Source organism: Camponotus vicinus, unplaced genomic scaffold, assembly GCF_025532165.1.
Source record: "Camponotus vicinus isolate PSW18456_S1 unplaced genomic scaffold, iyCamVici1.0 SCAF_12, whole genome shotgun sequence".
NCBI classification, from domain to species: Eukaryota; Metazoa; Arthropoda; class Insecta; order Hymenoptera; family Formicidae; genus Camponotus; species Camponotus vicinus.
The window spans coordinates 13,549,815-13,566,976 of record NW_028141948.1 but is presented as its reverse complement, the minus strand read 5'-3'; the positions used below and the strand labels follow the sequence as shown (position 1 = coordinate 13,566,976).

The window sequence follows — 17,162 nt, the reverse complement described above, 5'->3', positions numbered from 1 at the left end:
CCCACCCTGTCGCGGACGCGAGGCGCCATGCCACCGTCCTTACCAACCTATTTACTCACCTAGCCATTTTACTCGAGTGGCACCTGATATTAACAATGGGCGAGGCCATTTTGGAGTATGATTAGCGAAGTATGTGATGCACCCTTCCTCGTTTCGAGCCAAGCTCGTTAGATTATGATAAATAATCGAGATACAAATATTTATTTCTTTTATGATAAGACTTTTATGTGATAACATATTCCATAGGATAAATGTTGTGAATATAATCATTTAAAATATGAATAACATATACATGACAGAGTAGAGAAAGTAAAAGTTACAAAAAGATAGATATTTAAATAAAATCGATACGCGTGCAAAAGCGATACGTATTAGGGATGACATAATTAACGTTAGTCTGCTTAGAAATCGTTTTTTGCTCGTCGTACTTTCGTCGGCATTTTTATGTGTCAAGATGCTTTTCAGCTGGTTTCTTGTTAAAAAAAGTCTCAACATCCTTCAACGTCATATCCAACTCGAACACGATTTCTCGCGTATACGTCGTTACTTTGCTTGCCTTTAAAATATTTTCAGGATTTACTAAAGGGCTGATCTCTATACAAACTTCCGTATTATCGTCCGTATCGATTATTCTTCTCGCTTCCTCGTTGATTGTTTTACATATGTTGCGCCATAATTCCTTTTGACCAGGATGAAGAATTTCGACCAACTTTCGGAAACTATCCCAGTCCATATTTTCGCTATTCTCGAGAATTTTGCGGTAAATTGTTGAAATATTTGTTACTGTGTGCTTGTTATTGCCAACGATATCTTTTAATGATGCATCCTTATAAATAATGTGCCGCGTGACTTTTCTCATAAAATTGTCTGAAAGTCTTGTTGTTTTCCCAAACTTGTCAGAAGAAGTGGAGATAGCTGTATTTTCATAAGGATTCTTAACAGAATCTTTGGAATTATTTAAATCTTGATTATATGTATTTATAAAGCTTTCTTGTCTTTTACATAAATAATTCTCATCTTCCAGTAATTCAGATAATTTGGCTGAAATACAATCATTCACGCAATTATTTGTTATCTCATTAGAATGAACGAAACTGGCATCCACGGATTTAGAATGCAATTTTTCATTATTTAACGTGTCGGTCATTAAATATTTTTCCTGATAAGAGGCCGAATCTTTAGCGGAACCGGATGATACTATTTTTTGGATTAAATGATAAATCTTTCTTCGTATTTTCGGCGATAACTGAGCAAAAATATCTAAATCATGTGCTTGTATTTTTCGCATTGATTTTTTGTCATTATTCGAACGTCTGTCATTTGCAATTTGAGCTCTGACATGTCGAGCAATATCCAGAGAAGCTCTTGACGAAACTAATTTGCGACCTCGGGAAATATCTCCATCTATGTTATTTATGTTGTATTTTCTGTCTAGAGAGTCTATCCATTCGTGTATCAAATTCTCAGCGGATGACGAGCTGAAAGCCGTAGTATCACTTTCTCTTTCTTGTTCTAATAAATCTTCGAGAGAATCTTTTTCAATATAATTGTTATCCGTGTTTTTTATCTTCTCTCTTATATTAGGACAAGGCAATTTATTCATGGAAAAGTCAACGTTCTCCCTGTTACCGTTCAATCTTGACATCGGAAAATAACGATACTCATCCAAAACTATTTCAGGCAAATGTCCCGATTTGTCGAATAACCAGAACCCTGAATCGCGTTGAGGATAATCGTCTCGACTGCTGTACAAAATGGTACTTTGTCTATTTCTTGCGTTTTCTAGATGAGTGCAATGTTTTTCTTGCAATTTTGAAAAAAGTTCATCCTTTTGCTTATCTAATATCGTAAATTGATCACGTACCAAATATTTCATAGTATCAATAACCGGATAAATATCATGCGCAGTCTTAGAACGCATATCTCTCACCAGCATATCGTCGATTTGCGATTTACGTTCATAGGAAATCTTCCTTACGATTTGTTCTTTGTCAATATCGGCATAGGCTTTCATCGTAGAAGACTCACATCTATTCAGATTATTGTTTCGCATAATACTATTATAATCGTATTTCTTATCCCTTTTAGCTGTTTCAAAATCAGTAAATAATCTTTTAATGGTGTTATTATTAAGAGATTTATGTTTATTCTTGATATTAACGTCGATTTCTGTAATATTATTAACTTCATTTGGATTTCCAATACAATCTCTCATTGCTAAAGCGCGCTTTTTAATTGGCAATAATTCAATTCCGTTTAATTGGTCTTTATATATAGCTCGACAGTCTATTTTAGAACCACCAACAGATATCCTTGATTGTGTATTGTTCTTTAAATCTGGAAGATTTATTGAAATCTTTAATTCCTTCTTATTCTGATCATAATTAATACAATCACGCTCAACAGTTGTAATCTCGGCATCTCTTGTTCTGGTTTTTGTGCTATTTTCTTTAAGCTCTTTGGTAGCAGGACACAATTCTGGGATATAACTTATTACTCCGCAACATTCGCATTTATAGAAGGAAGAATCCTTTAAGAGAAGATCCTCTAACCTTTCATCATTTCGCTGGGCTAATAAACATTGCAATATTCGCAAAATTTCATTATAGTAGTTATTAGTCAACGAAGAGACTTTACCATCAGAGTTTGTAATGAAGTCAAGAATCTTATGAACTGCTCCTAGCTCGATGCAAGGCGCTCTTGATGCATTATTTATATCTGGACATATTTGAGAACACGTATTTTCTTTACTTATTTTTTTATTTATTCGATCGTGCAATTTTTTCTCATTTTCGTATAATGCACGACTCAGTCGTTTATTTGATTGATGCGAAGGATGCGAAATATCATCATTCAGTTTCTGATAGCTAGAGGATAATGACGTAATTTTCGATTTTTTAGTGCTTCTACATCCGTTTTCGATTTCTTCTTTATTTCCATTGAACGAAAGGTCTTGTTTACTTTCTTGCTCGCTTATGGTACTTAATGTTCTCGGGGAAAGTACTATTGTGTCACTTGAAAATGTAGCTTGGGGTGGAACTATTGTTACTTCCCATAAATTATCATGATCCATATTCGAGGAGATGCATTTGTTCGACAAAATTCTCGATAATGCATCCTTTTTTATATTGATTTCTGAGAAAAAATCGAATTTGTTATTAATAGAATTTTCAGGAGGATTACATTTCTTATATATTATTAAGTATGTTATTATGTGGAGTTTTTTTAACAAATGATTTGAATTACCGATTACGTTTCATACTTATTCAACACGTTTATAAAATAGACTTTAAACAATGATACATTATCATCGATTTATATCGTTCTTATCGCCCTCAAATTTATATCATTAACATTCAATTATGCTATGAGAGAGATGTCTCCTTATTAAAATTATATACAATTACAATATGCACATGTAGGTTATAAATAAAGTTTGATAAAATCAACATGAAATTTATCATTTGAATATTTTCTCTTAAAAAAGCATGTGAAGTCGATTACTCGAATATCTCGAAGTTTACTATTGCCTCCTTTCCGATGCTGATTGCTGATTGGCTGTTGTGTTTGTAGCGGTGATGGTGGCTACGGTGAATGATGTATAATTAATAATAGAGATATAATATTAATAATAGAGAGAGAAAAAGAGAGAGAGAAAGAAAGAAAATAGATTATAATATTATATATATTTAATATTAAATATAATATAATACACAAAAAATCAAATATTTTACTATATTTATTTTTTCAGAAAAATAACAATTACAAAAATAATGTTATTATTTATACAATAAATAAAGCATGATTTCGGAGAAAATATAAAAACTATCTACATATTGCAAGTATTGCAATTGTATATAATTGATATCTACGCTCATGGAAATATAAAAAAAATGACTATCTAGAATCCCGTCAAAGATTTCGCGTGGAAGAGGTTTCCTTTGTGAGAATGCCTCAAATCATGGCAGAAACGTTTGCGAGAGGGCTGCTAGATAAGATAATGGTAGACGTTCTGGACGTTATAGATCGCGATGCAGAGGACGGTAAGGTGAAAGCATTTGTATGTCTGTTGATGTAATGGCGTGTTGAATAGCGACATTGTTATCATCTGTATATAGATGTTCGATAAACGTCATTCTATGATGCTGTTTTAGAGTAACACAGTTTTCCAAATACTCATACATCTCGCAAAAATAATTGCAAATGAATATGTATAATTATTCGTAATAGAGATACAAATAATATACTCGACGAACTGTCACTAGGAAAATCCTGGGAGCAGCACGTTGATGAGGAAACAAACGATGCCCAATCGGAATTTGTACACAGATCGCAAGCACTCGAACATACACACGTAAATTATAGTAAGGCTGAAGAAATAGAATTGATCGCCAAGATAGTCCGCGATTTGCGTGATATACAAATCGGAGATTCGCGATACGTGCTACCACCTTCACTGTTGGCATTGGAGAAACAGGTAATTGGATGTAGCTACACATAAGGAAGCCACGTCTCTTTGAAATGTTATTCAGTCATAATCACAGTCATAGTGATTATAGCCATTTAATTTTCTCACGTTAATATTGCATAGATATGTAAAAAAATTATCAATTACAAAACTATAAGTCAAGTGGTTCAAAATGATAAAAATATTTTTACATTGCTTATTAAAGTTTTTTATTTATTTTGTATTAATTTTTGCAAAATTTATAATCAAATTAAATTATAGCAATTATCAAAATTCATTAAAAAGATATTGGAATATTATAAGAGGTATTATATATTTATACCGCTGCAGTTTGCAAAAGGAAAAATACAATCAGTCTTACATTTTGCATTTATTTCATCTGAAATGATTCTAAGTGAACCGAATATTCGCACTTGTAGAACTCATGTGAGAAAGATCTTGCATGTACAATCGCGGTTTACTCTAGTGCCGCTTCTACACTGCATTAATTCCACGCGCGTGTAATTATTCCCTGCGCGTGTCACGATAAGGAAGTTTACTCACGAGACACGCATCTATTCTTGCTTGTACAGATGAAATACGGCGCGTGCAACGTCGACGGTGTGTCGCTCACGAACGCGACAGCTGACGTCGCCGAAACTCGGCACACAACTCAGGGTCAAGGTGACACGCATCAGATCATACACGCGATTCTTGAGCCACCGATTGAGCCGACGGAGCTGACAAAAGCGATCCGGAAGGAGGAGGAAACGGTTAATGAAGCGACCACCGTAACCATCGGTTTGTTACATCAGCTGATCGAAGAGTTGGAGAATAAAACAGTTTTGGTTTGCTCCAAAAATGACACTACTTCGACTAATAAAGAACGCATCGCCAATCGGGAAGAGAAGGAGGAGCAATTCATTAGAACCATCGAGGACAATGTTGACAATAAACAAGAAATTACGATGGAGACTCTTCCAGGGAGCGAGTCGGTTGGTCGTTTTCGCGTCATCGAGCTGAAACACGAAGATGAAGAACTAAGATCGCACTCGAGTCAGCATGTAGCATCTATCTCAAGAGATATTGGTCTCGATGAAATTCAGCTTGAGAAACGCGGATCCAACTCGATGTCGTTATTGAAGCCGCCACACGACGACACCGCCATGGAGCAGATTCTACCTATCGAAGACGTGGAGAAGAGAAAGACTTTCGGTGAATCGACTAAGAAGAAGAAGAGGAGAGGTTTAGGCAGCAGATTGAGAAAACTCTTTCGCGCCGCTTTCGGCCGTCAGAAGAATTGATGCGGATGTCCGGAATGTTACTTCGCGATCTACGTTAAATACACGACGACGATTTCCTTTCGTAGAATGGCTTTTTAAATGCGTGCTTCTGACAGGGAATCATATCGTTCGTTCGTGAATCTAACGAATAAAAATAACTTTGTAGTCACTAATTGATCTTCACTTTGATATCCATTACAACTTAAATGCGACGCATGAATCTGAAGATTCTGCACATTCCTAGATGTTAACCGCCCAAACATTATACGAACGCATAAAATTCTGTAAAATATAATCTAAAAATAAAATATAAAATAATAAAACTTAAATACCAAAATATAACATCCAATAATTTTATATTGTATATCACGTTCTTGCGGTAACTTAAACGATTTAGCGGAGAACGAGAGGCAACACGATAGCGCTGCCTAGAGCTTGATGTGGCATCTAAGGCTGAGTATATTTTCGCCTGACGTGTTCACCGGACGCTGCAAATCTGGCAACCCTGACATAAGAACGTCGTCGTCGATGTTGAAACCCCATTTATCGCACCAGGAAGAGCTACTAGCTTCTCGTCGCTTCTCAAACTGTTTTTGGACCGCAGCGTTGCCAGATCCCGCGTCAATCCGGTCCAAAACTCTTCTCTGAGACCTGGATCTCGTGATTATAGTGTGTCTTCTAATCATAGCGCCATCTGCAGAAATAAAATAAGTAAATTTGGTAAGACCCACTTCCACCTTCCACTCCTGGTTCAAACTTCGTCCGGTCAACATCCACTAGCACCAGACAATCGACAATGGTAAGTATCAATAAGTTCGCAGCTTTTTCCTATTTGAAAAGAATCTTGACAGCTTCTTCGTGATTCCATATTTTGTATTTTTTCAATAACTCTAACAGTTCTTTCAAATTATCCCCTGTTATTTACTTCTAATTATTTTTTAATAATAATGAATTTAATAAAACCTTTTAATTTAAATTTAATAAACTGTAATTAGATTAATATTACAAATTAATAATAAAAATTAAATTATTGTACTATAAAATATTTCAACGTATTAAAAATAAATCTCTTTTATTTCAGGCAGATCTCAGCGGCAGGGATGTCGAAAGTGAGTAAAGTGACCTCCAAATATTATCTTCTTTTTTCTAATTTCATCGGGATTAATTAACAAAGATAAATTTATCTATTTATACCATAATCGATGAAGATACAAGTGACTTCTTAATTAAAAAAACTTCATAATTTTATAACTTTTGTGCGTGATGTTACCTAAAAAAATGATAGAGTTCAAACAAAAAATCTAAAACTTCTATTGCTTAAAATTTGTGTCAAAATATGTCATCTTTAATCTCGTTAATAAAATGATAAAGTTTTGTTAAAGTCACAATTTAAGTAGTTTCATAAAATACAATTAATAACATGTACTAAGTACACATTATGTGTTAAATAGTGCACATTTTAAAAAGATCAGTTCGTGAATAAAATTATTTTTAATAAGTATTATTATTAATCTTTTATTTTATTATTCAAATTATTTAATAAGATATTCAGGGAATAAAAAAAAATAGTATTGACTACAAAATTATTTTTCTTCATTCTTTAACACTGGAGAATTTTAATATTTTACAAGAAATTATTATTAACAATTTATAAAGAGAATTATGCTATCTAGCTTCTATTTCACGATGTTGAAAAGAGGATTTAAAATTTTTTCACATTCAAAATTATTGCATCTTTCATATCCATTTTTTTCTACATTGGAACATGTACTCCAATTAATCAAATTAATCATAATAGAGAATTTTTTCACTATATTCTATTTCCAATTCACATGTCATTTTTGAAATTACGTAACGGCTCATCGGGTAAGAGGACGTAATCGTTCCGTAGCGCGTCAAAAATAGGTTGGTAGGCTGCTCTTATATGGTTCGGCGGGGGTAATTTGACCCACTGCTTCCACCAGCGAATTCTTCAATCGTCGAATTGGTGGGGATTGCCGTCTGTCTCTCGAAATAGAATAATATTTTTGAACTAGGTACGCACGCGGTGCACTCCATGTCAGATGGTATTAACCCAGATTTCGCGTTTTGCATATTTAAATAATAGATCAAATATTGATTGTAGCGAGAAATATCACACAGATGCTTCACGATCATGATCTTGTTATCGTTAACGTCTGCTTATCAACGAACCCATTACCAAAGATTTGCTATATTTGGAAAATATGTAAAAAATCAATCTCTGTCTAAAAGGGGCAGAATTCGCCTTCTCCATTTATGACGATGATGGCAGCAACGTCATCGACGCGGTTAACCTTGGCAACGTCCTTCGCGCGTTGAACTTGAACCCCACGAACGCAACCATCGAGAAACTGGGCGGCACGAAGAAGAAGGGCGAGAAGAAATTGAAACTAGACGAATTCCTGCCCATCTTTAGCCAGTGCAAAAAAGACAAGGATCAGGGTTGCTACGAAGACTTCCTTGAGTGTTTGAAACTGTACGACAAACAGGAAGATGGAACAATGCTCGGCGCGGAATTGTCTCATACACTTTTGTCGCTTGGTATGTGAGAAATTCACTCTTCATAGACTATTTAAAATTCAAGAAAAGAAAGACAGTTACAATTATAATTGGTTATATTATGACAAATCTTTTACTTTTATACATATAAAATCTAAATCTTATACCTACATTTTATACGAAACCCTATAATAAAGATTTTTGGAAATAGATAAACTATTCAAGCACATTTCAAGCAGTATACACATACATATACACACATCTTTTAAGATAAAATAGTCTGTGTTTTATTGTATATTAAAAATAAGAAATGAGAAGGCAAATTTAATCTAAATTATCGCAGGTGAGCGTCTCAGTGATACAGAATGCGATGAAGTATTAAAGGACTGCATGGATCCTGAGGACGACGACGGTTTCATCCCTTATGCCCGTAAGTATCACAGATTGTTCTAAGTCGGAAATGCGTCCCCCAAAACAAAGGAGATTGTTAAACCACCTGCATCCATGAGTTATATTAAGACAACACGCTAGTTTGACGAAAAAATATTGAAACCCCTATCTATTTTGTAAGATCCCTAAGTCCGATTTGTTATTAGAATTAGAAACCACCCCCGTGTATAAAAAGTACAGTTGAAAAACCTTTCGATTCGTGATGTGACCCTCCCTGAAATAACTTTCAACAACAATGTAGAGATTCCCTCGGAGATTCGATTTCTTCCCTCCCTATCATTTGACTCTTCCACGTTTTTGTGTTTCACAGCCTTCTTGAAGAAGATGATGGTGCCGTTGTAAATGGTGAAGGTGTTATCGAGACAAAAATTATCCATCGTGAGTACATCCTGTAGAAATCCATATTTATCAATTAGCTTCTTGTTCGTCCATTTCTCTCTGTTTCTTTGTCTCTCTCTGTCCATGTCTATTAACATTATTCCGTTCGCCTTTTCTCGTTTAACACATTCCAGAATTTATAGGACGCAACGTTGCAGCTCAACAGGGATGCTGAAATCGATAACCCGCTTTTCGCGCGGAAGGCTTGCTCGCGCACGGGGTCGATCACCTGACGATCATTGAAGCAAAAATTACATAGAATAAAATGAGTCGAGATATTCCTATAAAAAAGTAGAAAGTAATATATAATATATTGACAATAAAATTTTATATTGAATTTATATTGAATATTTAAATAAGATTTTCAACTTTTTATTCATTTGAATCTCGTTATTCTCAATCATCTTTAAAAAAATATAATTATCTATAAATTATAATTGTTTCTTATATACTTTTATACATATACTTTTATATATATATATATATATATATATATATATACTTTTATGTTACAAAAATAACGTTTAATCTTTTTCTTGAATTTTTTTATCCTAAATATTGTCTGCAAATTATTAATGCTTATTATTATCTACGTGTCTATCGCTTCTACGTCTATCGCTTTGCTATTGAAAAAAATGGCAGTACAAAGTAAGCATTGACTGCCGACTAAATATTGTGCGCATTTACGGTTTCGCAGACTAATTTTCGATCTTTACTTTTAAATGTATGTTCGTCTCTATGAAAAATATGCTTAATTATGTGTCGAAATATATGCGATTTTTATCTGCGCAAAGATATGCTCTAACTCAATTCTATTTTATTCGCAGCGTTTCTTCGTAAACTATGTGAGAGGGCGGCGGCAGACAATGAGTAATAGGATGACCGCCATCAACATTTATCCACATCAATGAAGGACTCACTTGCATAATATTCGCTCGTCGCATTTGCCACACCATTCATCTCCCATCCCATGATTATACATCGCACAATAACGCGAAGACCCCAATTTGACAATTTACACGTAAAGCAATATATGATCCTGAAATTAGCATCGTCGAGATAGACATTTTATTAAAAGGAAAACAAAACATAGAAGGAAAAATCCACGTAAACATGAAGTACAACGAAAACAACATTTTATCTCGAACGCATGCAGCATCGTTTTATTCGATTTGATTTCATACATTTTTTTGCGATACAAACGTTTATTTAAATTCACAGTCAGCAAAATATCTTAATATGGCAACATTATGTACAAAGTCGAATAAAACGGTCAATGTTAATTTACTTCTTACTGTTGCTGTAATAAATTTTTCCTCTCCAACTATCAAAGAGGATTAAAAATCGCCCATTGTGCATTATTATTTCGAAACAAATATCCTATTTACAATATCTATTCTTTGAAATATTATACATACCATCTCTTTTTTAATATAATATTTATACATTTTAATTAAAAATTTATGCACATATTGTAAGATCTAAAATATTTATTATAAGATTACAAAGTCTTCAGGTTAACATAGAAAGATTTTAATAGTATTGCTGTTACATGTAACTATTTTTGTCTGACATTTTCTTAGTCTACATAAGCGATCGCGTGAGAAACATAGACAATAAAGTATGTCATTATCGAAATATATTTAAAAACTACAATATTAGGATATTGAATCACGTACATAATCTTGTACATACGGTGTATAATAATCCTTTTTTACAGATCTTTTAATCATATACAACATTATTCTTCAATATAATTAATATGATGAAATTGATATTTATAGAATTGATATTATATTGATATTATATATAGAATCTTGCTCTATCAAAATTATTTTTAAAATAATTATAAATTATATTGCTAGAGATATAATTTAAGTATTTAGAAAATATCTTCTTAAGCTTTACGAGATAAAACTGAAATTGATAAAATGATTTCTACGCAAAACTATGAGTTTTACATAACTTGGATAACAAATTTACATAATTTGGATAACAAATTTACATAAAAAATCGGAAAAATAATTTTATACATATATGATAATTCACAGATTATATAAAGTGTTGAGTTCAAGACACAATCTATGCCGATTAAATATCTAAAATTAAAAAAAGCCGCTGATCCAGCCTCTCGTGGCGCACGCAACTCTCAGCATCTCGAATGAACGGCAGAGCCGTTCGATCGATAAATCGCACGCTGCCGCCAAGCGCGGATTTCAATCGCGCACGATCTCTCTCGTCATCTTCGTCACCTATCTGATGATACAGAGCGCGTTTGTCGTGGGTGGACGGATACGACGCGTTGGTTCGTACGCGCTCGGCAGACTTCGCTTACAGGGACAGAGCCAGGCGTGGGGCCTCCGTACGGTCCCGGCGAGCCGGTGGCGGTGGCGGTCGAATCAGTCGGTTCAAACGCGTCGAAAGCGCCGCGTGCGTTTCGAGCCTCTCGCAGCGTGATACATCGTTGTCGCACAACTCGTTCCTCGCGTATTTCTTTATCACGTACGTGTGTACATCGGACGGACTGGTTACGTTCGCCGACGTAACGCGCGGACGCGCGACGCGGGCTTAGACGCGGCAAAGTGCGGGGAAAAAAAAAGATAAAAGGAGACAAGTCCCTGCGACAAGTGTTAGACACTCTAACGACCACCGCCTAGATCGTCGAGGATGACGGATGTCCAGGTGAACCCGGGCGGCAGGCTGCAACATGATGACGCGCAGCAAACAGGTTGGTATCCCCCAGACTCTCCTCCGTGTCACTTTCGCGCGGCGACGCGATTTATTTTCACGATTGACAACCTTGAGGTCATAGTGGTCCACGGACGCCGCTGATCGGGGCAGCGCGCGCGCGTTCCGCCATTTTGACCCGCGTAGAGATGAGATTTAATCTCGCGAAAAAATTGCGCATTGTGTCGCACGCAGTTGATGTTCTCACGCGATTATTAAAATGAGGTGCGCGTCGACGGAACAAGACGCTGTCTTGGTTCATCAAGTTATCCATCTGGGCGAGATCGTGAAAAACGCACGGATACTTCGATTTCAAGGAGATTCAGTCATTAATAAATGATTTTATGTCACCTTCTCTTTCGGAGTTTACATACATTGAAACTGAAACATAATTAAATGCTATTTTATTAAATGTTTTATTAAATTTTATTTCCTTGGTAAAAGCTAGAGTTATTGGAAAAGGAAATTCATATAATCCATCTCACTACCGAATTCTTTTTTAATTTTCTAGAAATATTTATAAACAACAGGAAGAACAGTTTTTTCTCAAATACAATAGTAATTGCCTTACACTTTTTGCAACAGAAATTAAACTGAATCTTTTAGAAAATAGCTGACATGTATCAAACATTTTCTGTTTATTTACTGAGAACTTCTTGCGTTTGTTTTTATTAACTTATATATCAGTTGAGGCTATATGCTATAATTACTTGAATTTTTTGCACTGCAATATGCATACACATCACAATGAACTGCGTTTATAAGATTACATCAGTATAATCTGCGAATTTATGTCACGGACAGAACTTACAATTCAAAGTGATGTACACATTCTAATTTTTCTGATTTTTAAAACCAAAATCTCGCGAATATAAAATATTTATTTCACTTACATTATTTTATTCTTTTATATGTTATTGCATAATACAATTTTTATTTTTATATAAAAAATACTGCGATACAACGATAAATTCATTCAATGAAGAAAAATATATGTTTCACGTTGCTTTTTACTTTGTTACATTAAAAACGATGTATGCTGAAATTTAATTCTGTGACTTACCAAATGGCAACAAGCACTTCCATTCATCGTTGACAAACAGACGTGCAATGTCTGGCGAAAATGATGTGTATCAGTGAATGACTGGTATTTTTGTAAACAGCAATACACGCGCGTGCATATAAGAAACATACAAAATCAGTTGCAAGAAATTTACATCTATTAATTTATAAACAGAAATTCGTAATAATATTATATATCTTGAAAATTAGCTGATTTTATTGTAAGGAAAATAAAATAAGAGAAAATAAATTTTTATTGATAAGTAATAAGATGAAATATATAATAAAGATATAAGATTGCTGTGTATTTAACATTTTATTTGAGAATCGCATATATATATTATGTACAATATATAAATACATAAACAGCATTAAATACTTTTTCAATTGTGCTTACGTCAAAATTAAATTATATTGAATTATATTAAATTAATTGCAATAAAGATTATTAAATTATATTAATTATATAAATTATATAAAAATAAATTATATATTTATATAAATTATATAAATTCTATTAATTATATTAATTATATTCAATTAATGGAATATAACATGATTGAAAAAGAGGAAGCTATTGTGTTTACGAATCGCATGTAAAATGTAAAATATTACGGGATATATTATGGAATATCTGCACGCTTATCGGCATTAATTATAGAGAGATCCGAATGGATCTATATGAGAACCAACACGAAGTATTGTTACGACGTTTGCATAGATTCATGAGAACGGCTGTATGATGGCCTCAATGGCGAGGGCATTATACTCGGAACGATGAGAAAATCTAGAGTTATATGAGATTGGAATTCTTCCATTAACCGCTACTGTTAATCATGTTCTCCATTATATGTTTATACACAATTAATGCCTTCTATGTGTCGACGCAATCAAATACGCAATATGAAAATCATCGCATGTACAACCGCAAGAGAAAGTGTATATTCGGTTTCGTTTATTACCGTCGACGTAGAAAAGTTGGACAGCAGCCTCGTTTGTATCTATTGCCGTACCTGGCACCGGTGTACCCGACGAACTTTTCTTCGCTATTATCTAAAACGTCGCGGCTGACATTTGTACCGTTTTCAGTAATAGCGATCGTTAAAGGTGAAAAAGAACTGCTCCAAAAATTTTATCATCACACGCATCATCGCGATATTTTAAAATTTAAATGCTCTTTACACATCAAGGAAGTAACTAGACCTCGCAATGGTCAAGCGGTCTAATGATGCTCGTTTCCGCAATTTACTAAATAAATCAGAACCAACCTACGTTAAATAGGCCCTCAAGGTCTTAACGATGAGTAACGATCACGTGAATTCTTTCCGTACGTCGCCCGCGAATCTTTATTCGAGGATGCCGGTATCTCATAACTTATCGTGATGCAAACATTATAATACGTGTAAAAAACTTGTAACGTATCGCCGAATTCCAGCACGGAAAACGAGCATCTTCTCTCCTTCGCGACAAAAGCAGAAAAAACGACGCATGAGAAAAACTTTATCGGTCAATTAAAAAATTAATGAGCGGCAATGAGTTAACGATGTCTCGTGGGTGTGTAACTGCCGGAATTGCCAAGACTCGTCTCCGATGACGGTTACGATCGGGGCTCTTAATTTAATGACCGTCGTGGCATTCTCAAAAGGAACGATGCTTCAGACAGGCCAGGCATCCGCTATTTGTTCGCCACTTCCGGATGGTCAGATTCAGAGGGGATTTCGCAGTTGTCCCAATTACAACGCAGATGACGCCCAAGGGCGTTTCATTAAACCGGCACATTTCAGGTTTTCCCACAATAGAGCATCTACATCTATTTTCCCGAGAAATATTACGCTATCTATAAAAAAATAAAATATACACATCATTTTTTATTATGTATATAAACTTAATATGCATTCAAATTATTTTATTAAGAATATCTTAGCCGTTATATGATTAAAAAAATTAATTTAGAGGATTAAATCGTAATAATATTATAAGGAAATAATCTTTATTACAATCTTAATTTGCGCCAATCTAATGATGATATCAGTACTTCGCATTGCTTATTCGGTTTCTTTGTCACTAATCATTACACTTGGGAATTAATGGCTCGTAACCAGACGACACGAATGCATGGAGTTAAACGCGCGAGTACTTAGCGCAGTTACGTGAATACTTAACATTAGGTGAGACCAAGGCTCCACTTGTTATCCATGTCACGTTTTGGGTCCTAATATTAATCATTATAACATGAAATACGTCATGTATTTGTGTGGACTCTAAGGCGCTTTACATTCTCTTTTTTGAGATAAAAACTATAATTTTTATGCAATCAAGTCACCAATCAAATCAAATCATATATAAGATTTTATTATTTGAACGCTTTCCTGAAACAGTTGAATCATTTGCTTCGCCCAGCAAACTGTCAAAGTGCGGAAATAGAGTACCTGTTGCGAAAATACGATGAAATCTGACCACGATTCAACATCAGTTAATTTCACACGAACTCTGATAACATTCTATAATGCCCGCTGGGAGCGCAATGCATGCGAGGGCAACCGGCTGATCTTCGATGCACGCGTTTCGAGCACGCTATTACAATTATCCTATACAATTATACGGCCTCGATGAGGAACAGGATGAAAAAGTTGAGCAAACTCGCATAGATTATGCCTCGCTCCGCGCAGTATCGACCAAACTCACCGCGAAACATCGCAACGACCTGCCGCAAATTACGAAACACCGACATGCCAACGTCGGTCTTATTAGTGGAGTCATTTTCGTCTTATTGGCCATCCTCTGCATGTAAAGTTGAGCGACCGATTAGACTCTGCCTTCCGTCGCGAAGAAAGCATTTTCGAATACAGCTAGATAGATGCTTGATTGATTTCATCTAACGATCATCAATAACGGAAGAATCGAACAAGCATAGAGTGTTGATATCATCGTCAGATTAGCGTTCGCAAATTGATATATAACAATAAAAATTATTTCTTCGCAATGATCTAATTCTTTAAATTAATTTTGTACGACTGTAGATTGACATATATTCCTAATAATAAAATAACCTAAATGATCAAGTTTACACAATAAAAGATGTATATATTTTATTTTTATATGTTTAATATTTTCACGAATTGTACGTACTCTATTTTAAATTAGATTTATTCATCAGTAATTGTAGGGACGTAGGGCCTACTTTACAACGGAGCCCCATCGACTAAGCGTCATATGAGAACTCGGCCGCTCAAGCGATGCTCCAGTTAATGATGTCAATATCTGGCTACAATAATGTACATACACATGTCACTTAGCGTAGAGTTACAAAATTTTATTTATGCGTGTTTTACGAGAAATTATTGGAAAAACTAATGTTGGATATCTCTTTAACTTTTTCTCATTTAAATTGTAGATTAAAAATCAGAAAATGTTTTGAAAGCGTTAATATTTATTTATATGTACATATTTATATTTATATTTATATTTACATAATCTACTTGAGATATATCTTATATATCAAATACAAAATTTACAATCTGAAAGGAAGCTATTTGCGAAAGATAATTTATTTGTATTGGAAAAGATTAGAAAATGATTGATATACTCATTAATTTACTCCAATGGCTAATAGCTATCGTTTATTAATAAATGTACAATAATCGATAGTATAAACTAATTCGATGTGTTACATTTTTACGTCAAGGTTGTGCAAGCATATTACCTGTTTACCTGCATAAATGCGCGAAACGCACGCGGCGATAACAGTTCAAGTGTTCACGGTAACGATTACGTCAGCTTTAAAATTATATCTCGCGACATAATCGCCGGAACAGTTCGAGCATGCAATAGATAGAATATCTCGTAATGCACGCCAACCAATCTGTCAATGAGCGCAAGGTAGTTTGTTTATCTCGAGAAAAATTATAACTATCTTCGCCAGACTAATGTTTATCAGGGACATCGAATAACGCACGCACCTATAAAAATAATATTCCCCATATAATCCACCTACATGTTTGTCTAAGAAAACAAATAATATCACGTATTGATTTTATAGCTAATTAATCCATATTAAACAATCCATAAAAGTGCACTATAGTTATAAATCAATTAATTAGAAAAAAATTATAAAAAATAGGAAAATAAAATTAATAATAAAATAAGAATTTTTTATCTACTTGATAATACAGAAATTCTATATTATAGATATTATCTATGATTATCTATAGACACAAAGTAGAATATAATGTAGTGACAGCAATATCGCAGCAAGTAGACGTGATATCATTTAGATTAATTTTAGTTCATAGTAA

General features: G+C 34.2%; 5 protein-coding genes across 7 annotated transcripts in view; 3 read left to right on the top strand and 2 right to left on the bottom strand.

Annotated features, from left to right (window-relative positions):
* Positions 1 to 153: 153 nt before the first annotated feature.
* Positions 154 to 3,381, bottom strand: LOC145963438 (uncharacterized). Its single transcript, XM_083085386.1, has 2 exons — positions 3,247 to 3,381; positions 154 to 3,135 (listed from the first exon to the last, which is right to left on the bottom strand). The coding sequence occupies exon 2, from the start codon at positions 3,071 to 3,073 to the stop codon at positions 443 to 445; it is 2,631 nt and encodes an 876-aa protein (XP_082941512.1). The 5' UTR covers positions 3,074 to 3,135; positions 3,247 to 3,381; the 3' UTR covers positions 154 to 442.
* Positions 3,382 to 3,474: 93 nt separating this feature from the next.
* LOC145963450 (uncharacterized) lies at positions 3,475 to 6,587 on the bottom strand. The gene is made up of 2 exons (XM_083085414.1): positions 6,063 to 6,587; positions 3,475 to 3,585 (listed from the first exon to the last, which is right to left on the bottom strand). The coding sequence occupies exon 1, from the start codon at positions 6,501 to 6,503 to the stop codon at positions 6,159 to 6,161; it is 345 nt and encodes a 114-aa protein (XP_082941540.1). The 5' UTR covers positions 6,504 to 6,587; the 3' UTR covers positions 3,475 to 3,585; positions 6,063 to 6,158.
* Positions 3,905 to 6,072, top strand: LOC145963442 (uncharacterized). Of its 2 annotated transcripts, none has more exons than XM_083085400.1 (3): positions 3,905 to 4,043; positions 4,266 to 4,477; positions 5,041 to 6,072. In XM_083085400.1, the coding sequence occupies exons 1-3, from the start codon at positions 3,950 to 3,952 to the stop codon at positions 5,749 to 5,751; spliced, it is 1,017 nt and encodes a 338-aa protein (XP_082941526.1). In that variant the 5' UTR covers positions 3,905 to 3,949; the 3' UTR covers positions 5,752 to 6,072. The 2 variants fall into 2 exon arrangements, with proteins under 2 accessions (XP_082941526.1, XP_082941527.1); XM_083085401.1 differs by having other exon boundaries at positions 3,934 to 4,048; positions 4,231 to 4,477.
* Mlc1 (Myosin light chain alkali) lies at positions 6,391 to 10,427 on the top strand. 2 transcript variants are annotated; one of them, XM_083085407.1, is made up of 6 exons: positions 6,391 to 6,529; positions 6,812 to 6,839; positions 7,984 to 8,292; positions 8,594 to 8,680; positions 9,011 to 9,078; positions 9,906 to 10,427. In XM_083085407.1, exons 1-5 carry the CDS (start codon positions 6,527 to 6,529, stop codon positions 9,040 to 9,042), a joined length of 459 nt encoding a protein of 152 aa, XP_082941533.1. In that variant the 5' UTR covers positions 6,391 to 6,526; the 3' UTR covers positions 9,043 to 9,078; positions 9,906 to 10,427. The 2 variants fall into 2 exon arrangements, with proteins under 2 accessions (XP_082941533.1, XP_082941531.1); XM_083085405.1 differs by lacking the exon at positions 9,011 to 9,078 and having other exon boundaries at positions 6,393 to 6,529.
* Positions 10,428 to 11,361: 934 nt separating this feature from the next.
* Positions 11,362 to 17,162, top strand: part of Tau (microtubule-associated protein tau) — a 33,638-nt gene continuing 27,837 nt past the window's right edge. The window contains exon 1 of the mRNA XM_083085383.1: positions 11,362 to 11,806. Coding sequence (XP_082941509.1) covers positions 11,786 to 11,806 — 21 coding nt within the window. The 5' untranslated portion in view covers positions 11,362 to 11,785. The remainder of the gene's footprint in view (positions 11,807 to 17,162) is intronic.

Excerpts from the sequence above, each read along its gene's own strand:
- LOC145963442 (XM_083085400.1), top strand. The coding sequence starts at position 3,950 with ATGCCTCAAATCATGGCAGAAACGTTTGCGAGAGGGCTGCTAGATAAG. Across the intron at positions 4,044-4,265 it reads AGATCGCGATGCAGAGGACG|GAAAATCCTGGGAGCAGCAC; the intron begins GTAAGGTGAAAG and ends AACTGTCACTAG. Across the intron at positions 4,478-5,040 it reads TGTTGGCATTGGAGAAACAG|ATGAAATACGGCGCGTGCAA; the intron begins GTAATTGGATGT and ends TTGCTTGTACAG.
- Mlc1 (XM_083085405.1), top strand. Across the intron at positions 6,840-7,983 it reads CAGCGGCAGGGATGTCGAAA|GGGCAGAATTCGCCTTCTCC; the intron begins GTGAGTAAAGTG and ends TCTGTCTAAAAG. Across the intron at positions 8,681-9,905 it reads CGGTTTCATCCCTTATGCCC|CGTTTCTTCGTAAACTATGT; the intron begins GTAAGTATCACA and ends TTTTATTCGCAG.
- LOC145963450 (XM_083085414.1), bottom strand. The coding sequence starts at position 6,503 with ATGTTGACCGGACGAAGTTTGAACCAGGAGTGGAAGGTGGAAGTGGGT.
- LOC145963438 (XM_083085386.1), bottom strand. The coding sequence starts at position 3,073 with ATGGATCATGATAATTTATGGGAAGTAACAATAGTTCCACCCCAAGCT.